General features: G+C 40.1%; 1 protein-coding gene across 1 annotated transcript in view; it reads left to right on the top strand.

The window, feature by feature from the left end:
* The first annotated feature begins 2,683 nt into the window (after nt 1–2,683).
* The window catches only part of KLHL6 (kelch like family member 6), a 105,385-nt gene continuing 95,195 nt past the window's right edge, over nt 2,684–12,873 (top strand). Inside the window, exon 1 of the mRNA XM_082252204.1 lies at nt 2,684–3,019. Coding sequence (XP_082108330.1) covers nt 2,760–3,019 — 260 coding nt within the window. The 5' untranslated portion in view covers nt 2,684–2,759. The remainder of the gene's footprint in view (nt 3,020–12,873) is intronic.

Below are 12,873 nucleotides of genomic sequence, written 5' to 3'. Positions count from 1 at the left end.
TTCAGACCCTAAATTAGCCTTGCTAGGAGTGGGTATAGAAATTTGGCTGACTCATTTTAAAACATTTATAACTCGTATTTTCATTGCGGCTAGACTTGCAATTATAAGAATGTGGCGAAACGTACAAATACCTTCTATCTCCTCTGATGTCCAGACACTCAACACCCACGTTCTACTGTATAATTATGAATACTCATTTGCCAAAGCACATTTGAAACAAATCACCTTCTTCCAACATTGGGATCCCTGGTTGCAAGACTTTAGGTGCATCACCCTTACCTAGACCATGGAGTATTTTACTTTTCAATAGAATCCTTCTACCTGAACCCATTATGTATACTCTCACTGTTGTAGGCCATTCTGGTTGTCAATTAACGTATTTTGCAGAATCCCAGGAAATATGGAACCTCCTTTGTGTTCTATTAATAGACATTCCTACCACATACAGCCTTATGTTTTGCCTTTTTTTTGTTTGTAGAACATTCTCCCTCCGTTCAATTTGAATTACGCTGTAAAGGGACACTTTTTTTTTTTTTTTTTTTTATGGGCCCTGTCTTTTTTTTTTTTTTTTTTTTGCCACTAACCCCAGATTAAAATCTTGTAACATGAGCTCTGTATCTCTCAAGTATCAACTTCTATGTATGTTCATGTCATGAGAAATTTACTTTTATGTGATACCATTTTTATGATGCGTTGTTACTTATGTACCTGCCAAAAAAACAAAAACAAAAACAAATAAAGATATAAAGATAAAAAAAACTGCAGCTTTGACCTAAGTTAAATATTGCCCTTTCTATGGGTGTAGGCAATTTAAGCACCTCATGAGGCCTGACTAGAATACCTCTAAGATGTTGCTAAGCATGTTGCCAGTGGTGTATTTTGGTTTTGTCCTACCCTAGGCAAGACTAAAATTGGGCGCCCCCTCCTATGTAAATTTTCCCCACTCCTTTTTTAACGGATGTAACTCCCTCCAAAATTGAAGGACTACAAGTCCCAGCATGAACCCCTGGGATCTCATGAGAGGGGGGGTGAGAGGGGGTGGGAGAGAGAGAGAGGGGGGTGGGTGAGGGGGAGAGAGAGGGGGGATGGGTGAGGGAGGGAGAGAGAGGGGGGATGAGAGAGAGAGGGGGTGGGTGAGGGAGGGAGAGAGAGGGGGGATGAGAGAGAGAAAGAGAGAGGGAGGTGAGAGAGAGAGAGGGGGGATTAGAGAGAGAGAGGGGGAGAGAGGGGGATGAGAGAGTGGGGGGGTGAGAGAGAGGAGGGATGAGAGAGTGGGGTGATGAGAGAGAGGAGGGATGAGAGAGGGGGGTGAGAGAGAGAGGGGGGACATGAGAAAGTGGGGGGGATGATAGAGAGGAGGGATGAGAGAGAGAGAAGGGGGTGAGAGAGAGGGGGGGATGAGAGAGGGGTATGAGAGAGGGGGGGTGAGAGAGAGAGAGAGAGAAGGGGGGTGATAGAGGGGGATGAGAGAGAGAGAGATGGGGGGGTGAAAGAGAGAGGGGGATAATAGAGAAAGAGAGAGGGGGGAGAGAGAGGGAGGGAGAGAGAGAGGAGGGGTGAGAGTGTGAGAGAGAGGGGGGGTGAGTGAGAGAGAGAGAGGGGGTGGGAGAGGCGATTGATTCCAGCAACCAGTGGCCAATAGAGTCTCAGGTGGAGGGGGTGGCTTTTTTGCTGCCCGTGCAAAGTGCCGCTCTAGGCCTGGGCCTTGTTGGCCTAGGCCAAAATACAGCACTGCATGTTGCTAAGAGAAGCCTAGTGTTACTGCTCACTTTCCCCATTAGAGGAGTGAGTTCTCAAATGCCGAGCTCAGAGCTACTGCATCAGGGGAGAGAAAGTGCATATGAGAGAGTTTAAATTGGAGAAAGAGCTTGTTCCTGTGATGGCGGAGTTGAGCAGTAACATTAGGCTTCTCTTAGCAACATCCTAGAAGTTTTTCAGTCAGGCTTCATGAGGTACATTAATGGCTTACACCTATAGCAAGGGCATTATTCAACTTTGGTAAACCCCCCCCCCCCCCCCAAAAAAAAACGGTGTTTTTTTTTATCTACAAATGTCCCTTATTGGCATAGGTAGTTTTTTATGGTGAAGATTAACTGTGTCTTTGAGCCCTAACAAGCAGGGCCCCCTGATTCCCCTTGTATTGAATTGTATTGTTGCTGTACTGTCTCCCTCCATTTTGTAAAGAGCTACACAAACTGTTGGCGTTATATAAATCCTGTATAATAATAATAATAGGTTTACTGCATGAGCACTACATGTACCTGTCAGCTTAGCTTCCTTGTCATAGAAGACAGGCAGATATCTCCATATCTGGCATTCTCAGTGACAATTCTGCCTGCCTATAGCAGCCAAAGAGCTTGCATATTTTGGTTTGAGTTGCAGGGTACTATTGTTAGCCACTTGTAGATATTGGCAGACCAACAGGACACATAACATTAGTAAGACTGCATAAATATAATGAATTAACTGGGTAAAAATACAATTTTTTAATATTCTCCAATTTATTTAAGGAGAGCCACCTGTGGCTGTGGTCTATATATTTTGTATTCATGATGTGTTTTGCAATGCTGAACATTCTGTTATCCAATGAGACTGGTGTATGTTGGTTGTCAACTCAGTTAGTTTAAAGTTTCCTGTTTTGAGTGTGACAGTTGTAGATAACTTTAGAGCCATAGGCAGGAAATCCGTTTTACTTGCTAAGTGTGACCTAACTGCATTTAAAGAAAAGACCCAGACGTACCACACACAGCGTCACAACAATGGGAGAATCTATGGAAAACAATTCAGGCAACTTCATCATTTCCCTCAACAGCGAATGTCCCAAAGAACTGGGCGAGCTTATTGAAAAATCTACTGGAGACATCCGAAAATTTGATGATACTGAATTTACATTAGCTCTTCAGAATGGACTGGAAAACCTCAGGCTGGAGAAGTCCCTGACCGATGTGGTTCTGTGTGTTGGAACCAACTTGTTTCCCTGTCATCGTGTTGTACTGGCAGCTGCCAGCAATTATTTCAGGTAGGAGACACAGCTTGCCCAAATATCTGTCCAATACTTTTTAGTATATTGTGATTTAGGAGGTAACAGTTTATAAAGTACAGATGCTGTCTTTTAAGCTTGGTCATCTTAAAGGGTAACTCATTTTTTGTGGCAAATTCAAAAACAGAAAGCAGGAGAGTAAAATAAAAAAGTCTGCAAATAGTATCAATTGCTTAATTATATTGCCAAGTCTGTTCAGACTTTTGAAATATCTATTACACCCTACTGGAAATTCTGAGATTTTACTTGAAGCCATGGGGTCAAGTTCAAGCTGTGTTATCTATGGAAGGTTGACACGGACAGAAAGCTACTTTGTTTCCCATAATCCCCACATAGCATCAAGCAAAATGTATTGGTGAACATAGTGGAATGTTCAACACCATGTAAAAGCTGCGTGGCTGCTCCCAGCGTAGGATGAGATGAGATTACAAAACAAAGAGTTAGTTTAGTGTTAAGACTTATTTTAGGGGTTACATTAGGTCACTGTCTGTGTTAAGGAAGGGGGTTTAGGTTAAATATTGGTTAGTCCAATATCTATATCATCATGACTGACAAGTGGTTGGAAACTGGGTTTTCAATTAAATTCCTGGCCAGTTTCCTTCCATGAATATAGGAGATGAGTTAATAAAATTGGAGTGTGCAAAATCTGGTGCAGCTCTGCATAAAAACCAATCAGCTTCCATGTTTTTTTGGTCAAAGTTTAATTGAACAAGCTGAAGTTAGAAGCTGATTGGCCGCCATGCACAGCTGCACCAGATTTTGCACTTTCCAGTTTTAGTAAATCAACCTCATAGTGACAGACAGAGGGGAAACCAGGGGCACCAACCTCCCTAAATATTGTAAAAAATTGAAAATATATCACTTTTGGGACTTTTAGAGTGCCAGACAACCACATGATCAAATGTATAAAATGTACAATCTTGTAAAAAATCTACAAAAATGGTTAAAAGAATAAAATCCTACATTGTTCAAAACAGGTTGGTTGTATCATAAACATAAGCATAAATCTAAGATGATATGAACTTGTACATACAGTATATCACATATATCCATTGAAGGTAGCCTAATGTAGTCATCTCTGGATTGTATACAGAAATGTGCAAAGGAATTTGTTGGTGGTGAGATGCCTTTCAACAAGTTTTTGTAATGTGTCCTTCATTATATGTTATGTTTGATACAGCCTACATTAATAGTAGAAAAACTCCTGACAAAGCCAGATTAAAGGTGAAACTTGTTGGGATGACTACATCAGGCTCCCCTGAATGGATAAATGGATATATGTACAAGCTGATATCATCTTAGGTCTTTGCTTATATCTATGATATAGCTTTTTTTGGACAGTGTAGGATTTTATTCTTTTAACCATTTATGTAGATTTTTTAGAAAGATTGTTTACATTATTACAAATTGTAAATGTTATACATTTTGGTCATGCGGCAACCTAAAAGTCCCAAAAGAGATGTATTTTCTATTTTTCCATCTATGGATGGTGGAAGTGGTAGTGGGGCTCAGTCAGATTGCTTCACCCACTGGATTGGACATTTTTGAGGACACAAAATATTGCTAAGCAAGGCATAATTATGATTGTGATGAACTTTATGCTTATCAGAAAGTTACAGAAATCTTAGTAAAATGTAAACTTGTATTTTATACTTTGTAGATGAGCAAATTTTCCATGTAAATGTTTTAAAATATTCACAATCACAAATGTTCGTACCAGGTTTAAACATTTTTGGAAATTTGTCTAAATTTGTCATGTCTTCATTTGTCTATTTTAGAAGTTTTAAGTAATGTACGAAGCTAGAGAAACTATAGGAACCTATTTATCAATGTTTTCTCACTAGATTCATACAACCTTCACTGAGGATTTAAACATTTTTCTAATTGGGTCTATTTATCAATGTTTTTATTAAGTATTCGCACATTTTTTGGGTCTATTTATCAATGTTTTTATTAAGTATTCACAGATTTTTTGAACCAAAACGTAGGTTAAAAATTTAGGAACCTTGAGGAAATTGGTGTGAGTCTTGGGTAAAAACATTGAAAAATAGTCCCCTAGTGTTTTCTTCTAATTTTTACTTTTAATCATGTTTATTGGAAAATTTAATTCAGACAGAGAAAAAAACAAATTAGTTATTTAACAAACAGGGCCCTAGTACAAATTTGAATACTGGTTTTAATATAATTTTTTATATTTTTATAAAATCCTTACTTTTAAACAACTAGTTAATACAGTGTGCTTCCATGCTTCAGCATGTTCTTAGGCTCTTTACCTCAACAAACCGCCACCAAACACTAGGTCTAATAGAATGTATTGAGCGGACTGGTTTGGTACACAGCAGCACAATTACTGGGCATGTTGTGCCATGCAGTGGCCCAAATGGTGGAGCTGATATTCAGGACTTTCCTCTGTTGATGTCCCGGCCCGGATAGGACAAAGCACAAAATGCAAGATGAGCGCTGTACAATAAACTCTCCTGTATCCAGCACCCGTGTGAACATAGCTTAACAGTAAGTTTTGTATTGCAATGTCATATTAAATTAGACACAGACCAGCAGGGCAATAACATATTATTTTACCTACATATTAAAAGATGTTTTTAGGACAGATTCCCTTTTTATCTGAATAGTATTTGTTTAGCTTTAATATTATTTGATAATTTCAGCATACTACAAAAATACTGTATTTATAGTTTAATTAATTTAATTCCCCCTTATTCTGTTCAACTAGCTATCCTCATCAAGATAACAGTATCTTTTTGCCCTTACAGTGCTGCAAATATTTCCAATCAGTTGCACCTTATAAAAATAAATGACATATATAATCTTTTTTTTTATAACAGTCAGGCTGTCACCTGAGATTTTTATTTGCATTTTCTCTATTTTCTTATCAATGGTTTGCCTATTTTAGTCTTACTGGAATAAACAGTGGAGATTTTTTTAAACAGTTTTAGCATTTTTCCACTTTTGCACAGGAAAATATGAGTAAATGGTTTTAGTTTGACTGTCCCTAATTCACTTGTGTTTTAATAGACGTACACTAATAAATGTCTCCTCCTATGCCAATGGTTTTATGTGGATAAAGGAACAATCTAAAACCTAAATATAGCTTTGTGTATTTAAAGCATTAGAAGTTATTTTCAACTACTATTTATACAACTATATAACTACTATATATGTGACACTTAGGGGTTGATTTACTAAAGGCAAATAGACTGTACACTTTGCAAGTGCATTGGTGGCAGAGCTTAAAGAGGAAGTAAACCCTCCTCTGACACTTTTACCTATAGGTAAGCCTATGATAAGGCTTACCTATAGGTACTGTAAATATCTCCTAAACATGTACCGTTTAGGAGATATTTAGCTTACATGCAGCCAGTGACGTTACATGCAGCCGCTGGTGCCGTTCCTTCAGAGCCCCGTGCCGTGACTGTCGGCTCCCGCGCGCGTGCGTGGGAGTGACGTCACCGCGGCTCCGGCCAATCAGATGGCCGGATGCCGCGATCCTGGAAGACGGGCGACTGAACATGTCACCCGTCATACAGGTAAGCGGGCGGCACGGCGGGGGTTCGTTCTAAGGTAAGTATTTCATAATGAGCTAGTATGCGGTGCATACTAGCTTATTATGTGTTTCTCTTTTAGGTTGAAAAAAAAAAATGTAATGGGTTTACAACCTCTTTAAACAATTGAGTGGAAACCCTGCTGACTTCCATCATCCAATCATGTGCAAGCAAAAATGCTGTTTTTGTTTTTTAATTTTCTTTGCATGTGATTGGGTATCCTTTGCAAAGTGAAGCACCCCCTCACTTACTAAACTCTGGAGCAAATACCATTGCAGAGTGCACAGTCTATTTAGCTTTAGTAAATGAATCCCAAAGTTGTAAAAAAAAAATGTCACTTTATGCACCTACATGGGCATATATCTGTGTATGATCCAGATTGTGTGATAATTTTACACTTCATGTTTGTTTTCTGCTGGTGTCTTGTGCACACACGTTTTATATGGAGTTTATTTAAAGTGTAAAAAAACCTTTAAAGCGGAGTTCCACCCAAAAGTGGAACTTCCACTTTAAGTACTCCTTGACCCCCTGACATGCCACATTTGGCATGTCAGTTTTTTTTTGGGGGGGGGGGGGGGGCCAGGTACCTTGTTTTGAAAGGCAGCCCTAGCGGAAGTTCTCCTCTCCCCCTTCCTTCCTGCAATCTTCTGGGACACGTCCGAGCTCCCAGAAGATTGCCCGGCCATTCAGGACTCGCGCATGTGCCGTGCGCACCTGGCTGTGAAGCCGCAAGCTGTCACAGCTGGGTGGCCACACTAGTAATGCCGGCGACACCCAGAGGAGAGGGAGAGGAGCGAGGCTTCGGCGGCAGCATCTCTGGATCGTGAGTGTGTGTTTATTAGAAGTCAGCAGCTACATGTTTTGTAGCTGCTGACTTTTAATAAACAAAAAAACGGCTTGAACTCTGCTTTAACAATGAACTTCTCTTATTTGCTCCCTTTGTGATATTTTAAATTTACCATTGAAAGTATTTTGTTATATCTGTCAAATACAGTAAGTGGAAAACAATACCTGTTGATCATGTCAGAAATTCAGAGCTTTCCTGCATCCTGTGTACAGTTCACATGTTATCTCAAGGAGTCTAATTAGCCCTCCTAGTTCTTTTCGTGGGACTGCAGAATGATTAGTCCCTATATCGTGGAGATAGGAGGGTGGGCGGGTTCAAGTAGCAAAAGACAACTTAGCAGGGCTGACACCAGTCCATAAAAATGCTTTTCTGGCAGACGACAAGTAATTTTTGCACTTGAAGAGCCTTTAGAAATGTATCACATTTTTTAAATGTTGCCTTACGTATACATTAAGGGTGCTATGTCTACTAAATTTGCATGTCAAATGGAAAACAAAAAGAACCCTAGTACTCTAAAGCTGAACTACAGGCAAATAGCTAAATCCATAGTTGAACCACATATATACACACGCACACACACACTACTTTACCTGTTAAAAGATTGTTAACCTCCCTGGCGGTATGATTCTGTCAGGAATTCTGTACCAAAAGCGGTACAATCTTTTTCATGGAAATTTGGCGTTATGTATTATAGGCATACAATTCTTAGTAATTACTGACTTAAACCTGACCAAAACAAGACTCTAGTAGACATCCCAGATGTGATAAATTTGAAACACAAACGCATGAATTATAATAGAATCAATAATATAATTTTATTATATAATATATATAATAAAATCATATTATTGATTAGATTATAATTCATGCGTTATATATTATATATATATATATATATGTGTGTATATATATATATATACATATATATATATATATATATATATATATATATACACACATATATACATATATGTATATATACATATATCTATCTATATATATATATATATATATATATGCATATATATATGCATATATATATATATATATATATATATATATATATATATATATATATATATATATATATATATATATATATGCATATATATATATATATATATATATATAATATAAAATGTGTTTGTGTTTTGTGCAACGTTTTTTTTTTTTTTTAAATTTCCCTCCCTAGTTCCGCTCCCATGCAGCATTGCTGCTGCAGGGAACGGAACTAGGAAGTCCTCCTACCGACAGACGAGCGGCGGAGATCTCGGCTGGCAGTCACAGCAATGAGAGCTCATCGATGGATCGCCAGGATAAGGTAAGACACTCCGCTGCGCTGTCTGCATAGCTCTACCCATTCACCCCGAGCGTGACTCGGGGATACCGATAATAGCAGGAAATTCCTACCCCGAGTCACGCTCGGGTTTACCGCTAGCGTGGTTAAAGTGTTACTAAACCCACAATAGTAAAATCACTCTGAATATGCAGTAAAGCATGCTTGTTATATTCCATGTGGAACTGGAGGGGTTAATTCTCTGCATTATGTAAAAAGGCTGCTCGATCTTGTATTCACAGATCCTCCTCTTCTTCCACTGACTCCAGAACATCTTCTGATAGTACAGAGCCTTTGGAGTCAGTCTGCACATGCTCAGTTTGGTGTGTATTGCTTGAGAGTTTTTTTTCTTGGGAGAGTGCATGTGATCAGCACAGGGCCAATCAGCACTGTCCAGACAGAGGTTCAGGGGTCCTGCATCCTAATAGGACAGCTCAGTGCAGTATAAAAACTCCTCCTACAAGCTTTATCAGGAACTGCTAGAAGTCACAAGACTGCTGATGAGAAAAGGTATTTAGCAATTTATGTTTACTAAAATAATTGCATTTCCATGTTCTGTGAATGCAGGGTCCTGGGTTTAGTAACACTTTAAGTCTGTTCAGCCAGCCTTGTGATTCACTGCTGCCAGGCAACATAGCCAGAGAGGTGACCTTACTCTTTTCACTGTAGATAAACAGTACAGTTTGGTCACTAATCTTTCTCAGCTAGCTTTCACCACACTAAAGACATTTTTGGCATATTGTTCAGGCCACCACACTGTTTTCTCTTGTCAGCAAGCTTCCACTTTTAGATTACACTTAGGCTACATTCACACCTGAGCGTAGCGTTTTCGCGCGGTTTTTACCGCAGTTTTTACCGCGATTTTTACCGCAATTTTTACCGCGATATTACCGCAATTTTTGTGCAGGCGTTTTTAGATTGAATAGAAACCAATGGAAAACGCCTGTAATCTGCCCAAAAAGAAGCTCATGTACTTTTTTGAGCGTTGGGCGTTTTGCTTCAGGCGTCAAAACGCTCAGATGTGAACAGGGGCCATTGAAATTAATAGGATTTGTCTTGTTGGGCGTTTTGAGAGCTGATCCTAGAGCAGAAAAACTCCCCAAAAACGCCCCAAAACGCCTACATGTGAACGGAGCCTTAGAACCTGGATGTCTCACAGAGATGGCTCTCCCCAGGTTAAAGTGGAGTTCCACCCAAAAGTGGAACTTCCACTTTAAGGACCCCTGACCCACTGACATGCCACATTTGGCATGTCATTTTCTTTGGGGGGGGGTACCTTGTTTCGACAGGTACTCGCTCCCACTTACGCTCGGGCCATCTAGGCAGCTCGAGCGGAAGTTCTTCTCTCCCCCTCCCTCAATGCAATATTCTGGAACATGTCCCAGAAGATTGCCCAGCCACTGAGGAAGCGCAGTGCGCACCTGGCTGTGGAGCTGCAAGCTGTCACAGCCGGGGGCCCGCACTAGTGATGCCGGCGCTGGGGAGAGCCGAGGGTTCAGGGGGCTGCATCGCTGGATCGTGGGACAGGTGAGTGTGTGTTTATGAAAAGTCAGCAGCTACACTTTTTGTAGCTGCTGACTTTTTAATAAACACAGAAACGGCTAGAACTCCACTTTAAGTTGCTAATATAAAGGCAATGTAGGTACTTAAAGGATAACTCCGCTTTCGTGAGGAAAAAAATCAGCAAATAAAGAAAAAAAAATATAGTGTGTACAATTGCAACACAAATCATATTGTATTTGAATGTTATTAAAAATGACCTTTCCTTTTCAATCTGCAGCTGTTGTCATTTTCTGAAAATGCAATAAATTATGGCTACCTGGAGGTGTTCTGTACACAGAATGTGTACTGACCACACCCCAGAAACATCATTTCCTGCTTGTGTGATTGGCTCACCAATTTTCCCAGAAGTCTGCCTTAGATACAAGTCAGATTTCTGGCATCCCCTACAACAAAAATGTCATTTTTAGTGAGATACTCCCAATAGGGACACGTCTAAGGGGATGCAGTCCCAGCAGCTTTCCTCATTAGAGCCCTGCAGCTGCCACAGCTGATAGATAATTATAAAACCACTCCCATTAGACCCACTCCGCACAGAGGCATAGAGGAACAAACAATGATTTCTTCAGAATAACAAAAGGAAGGAATCTGCAACAAAGTTTGTTAAAATCCCTGCAATGTACAGAGATCCCCCAGAGGGGAATTTTTTTTTCTCAACAAAAGTTGAGTTACGCTTTAAAGTCAAACTTGTTCCTCCAGGGCATGTTGCCTCCCATCCACCCCTCCTCTCCTCCACTGCAGAATTTAGGCTTTTTTTTTTGTCCTTTTTTAAAAAAAAGGCCTGGCCCGCCCCCCTCGTGCACATAATTCATCTAGGTGAATAACATGCACTTTGCCCGCATTGCTTCCTGGAATATGTATGGCTCATATCTCAGAAAGAAATGTTGACCAGTGTTAAGCCTAGTATGCACGATCAGAAAATCGGAAGAAAAATACTGCTCTCGAATCGATCATACAATAATCTGATTGTTAGTACACAGTTTATGAGAGCCACTGGGAAAGGAGGAGGGGGCGGGGCTAGGCGTCTCATTATCAGTGAAACCGTCAGCTTAACTTGGAAGAGCCAATAGCTTACCAATAATGTCACAGAAGAAGATGGAGGCGCAGGACCAAGGGGGATGCAGAGAAGAAGCGAATCTCAGCAGGACAACTCTGGATCTAGTGGGTGGGTGAGTACAACATTTGGTCCATGTGTGCAGCAGCCTGTCCCACAGAAGCCGGCCTAACATCTAGCTTCTTTCCAATGGGTATCCTGGAAAAACAGCAGACGATTGGCATTCTATCTTCTATATCTATGTAGTGCTTGCAGTGTGTTGTCAGTATACAATAGCACAGCGGTGAGGTCCCTGTATTAACATCTCATTGTTAGTACAGCAAGCTCCTCGCAAAATGCTCTGGGTTGAACAAAGGCAGTGTACCAGGCATTACACTAGCTTTGTTTAAACTCAGTTTAATCTTTTATTGTTTCTTTTTTTTTCTTTTAGATTAGATTGAATTTGGTGATTTTTCATTGTCTGCCTGCAGTTCAGCTCTAAAGCCTTATACACGCAATCAGAATATCAGACAAATGATCATCCGTTTTTTTTTTTTGCGTGCTTGTCTCATTTTGAAAATGAAGAGGTTACTTAACATAGGCCAGCCATACATGGGACGAATTTCAAAATAATTTTCTTTCCAAAATCTTATGAGAATTTTTGTTCGAATGGGCTGCAGCAATGGCCGATTTTCGTGTAGTCATCGAATTTCAGTAATTGGGCACGTTGGGAATTTTTTGAAAAACTAACGATTTTCTAAATCGATGATGGGAGAATTGTGTGAGGAAAATAATAATAAAAAAGAAATGCACACGAGCACAAGAAAATAAAATTCCTGGAAAGAAAAGAAAAGAAAATACCTGACCATGAAAATTATTTTCTGTAGCAACATAAGGTGAAATTGAAGGCTTTGTTGGTCGAATTTCGAAATCAATGGTGGCACCATCGAATCACAAAGTGCAAGAAATTTCTGATTTTCTAAAGAAAATTAGTTTGGAATTCGACCCATGTATTGCCTGCCTTAGGCCGGTCATACATGGAGCAAATGTATTCTCTGTAACCACGGGTTTCACTCAATTCCCCCATCAACACAGACATTGTTGATGTGGGAATCCCTCCTGCCGGGCCAATGTCTTCTCCCGACGGAAGGATGGGGTAGGGTGGGGAAACTGTTCCCCCGCTGGGTGAAGACAGTGATTATTGCTATGGCTATAGCAGCCGCTAGCGATAATTGCAGATAAAACCCGGCATGCTGGTTGTACCTAATCAACTTGGTTCATTCAGCCTGCCCATACACGATTTGAATCTCTGGCCGTTTCCTGCAGAACCGGCTAAGATACGAACCGTGTGTTTTTTCAGATGAATACTGTACTGATTCAAAGAAAATTGTACGATCTGGTATCATACCAGAAAAACATTTGTGTTTGTCCCTTTGGATGATTTTGGATGAACTGTGATCGGCTCTCGTAAGGGAAATAAAAAAGGTGTATTTCTGC

The sequence above is a fragment of the Pelophylax lessonae genome, assembly GCF_965119305.1.
Source record: "Pelophylax lessonae genome assembly, chromosome: 3".
NCBI classification, from domain to species: Eukaryota; Metazoa; Chordata; class Amphibia; order Anura; family Ranidae; genus Pelophylax; species Pelophylax lessonae.
The sequence above is the reverse complement of the archived record's forward strand: the minus strand, read 5'-3'. Positions and strand labels throughout refer to the sequence as shown.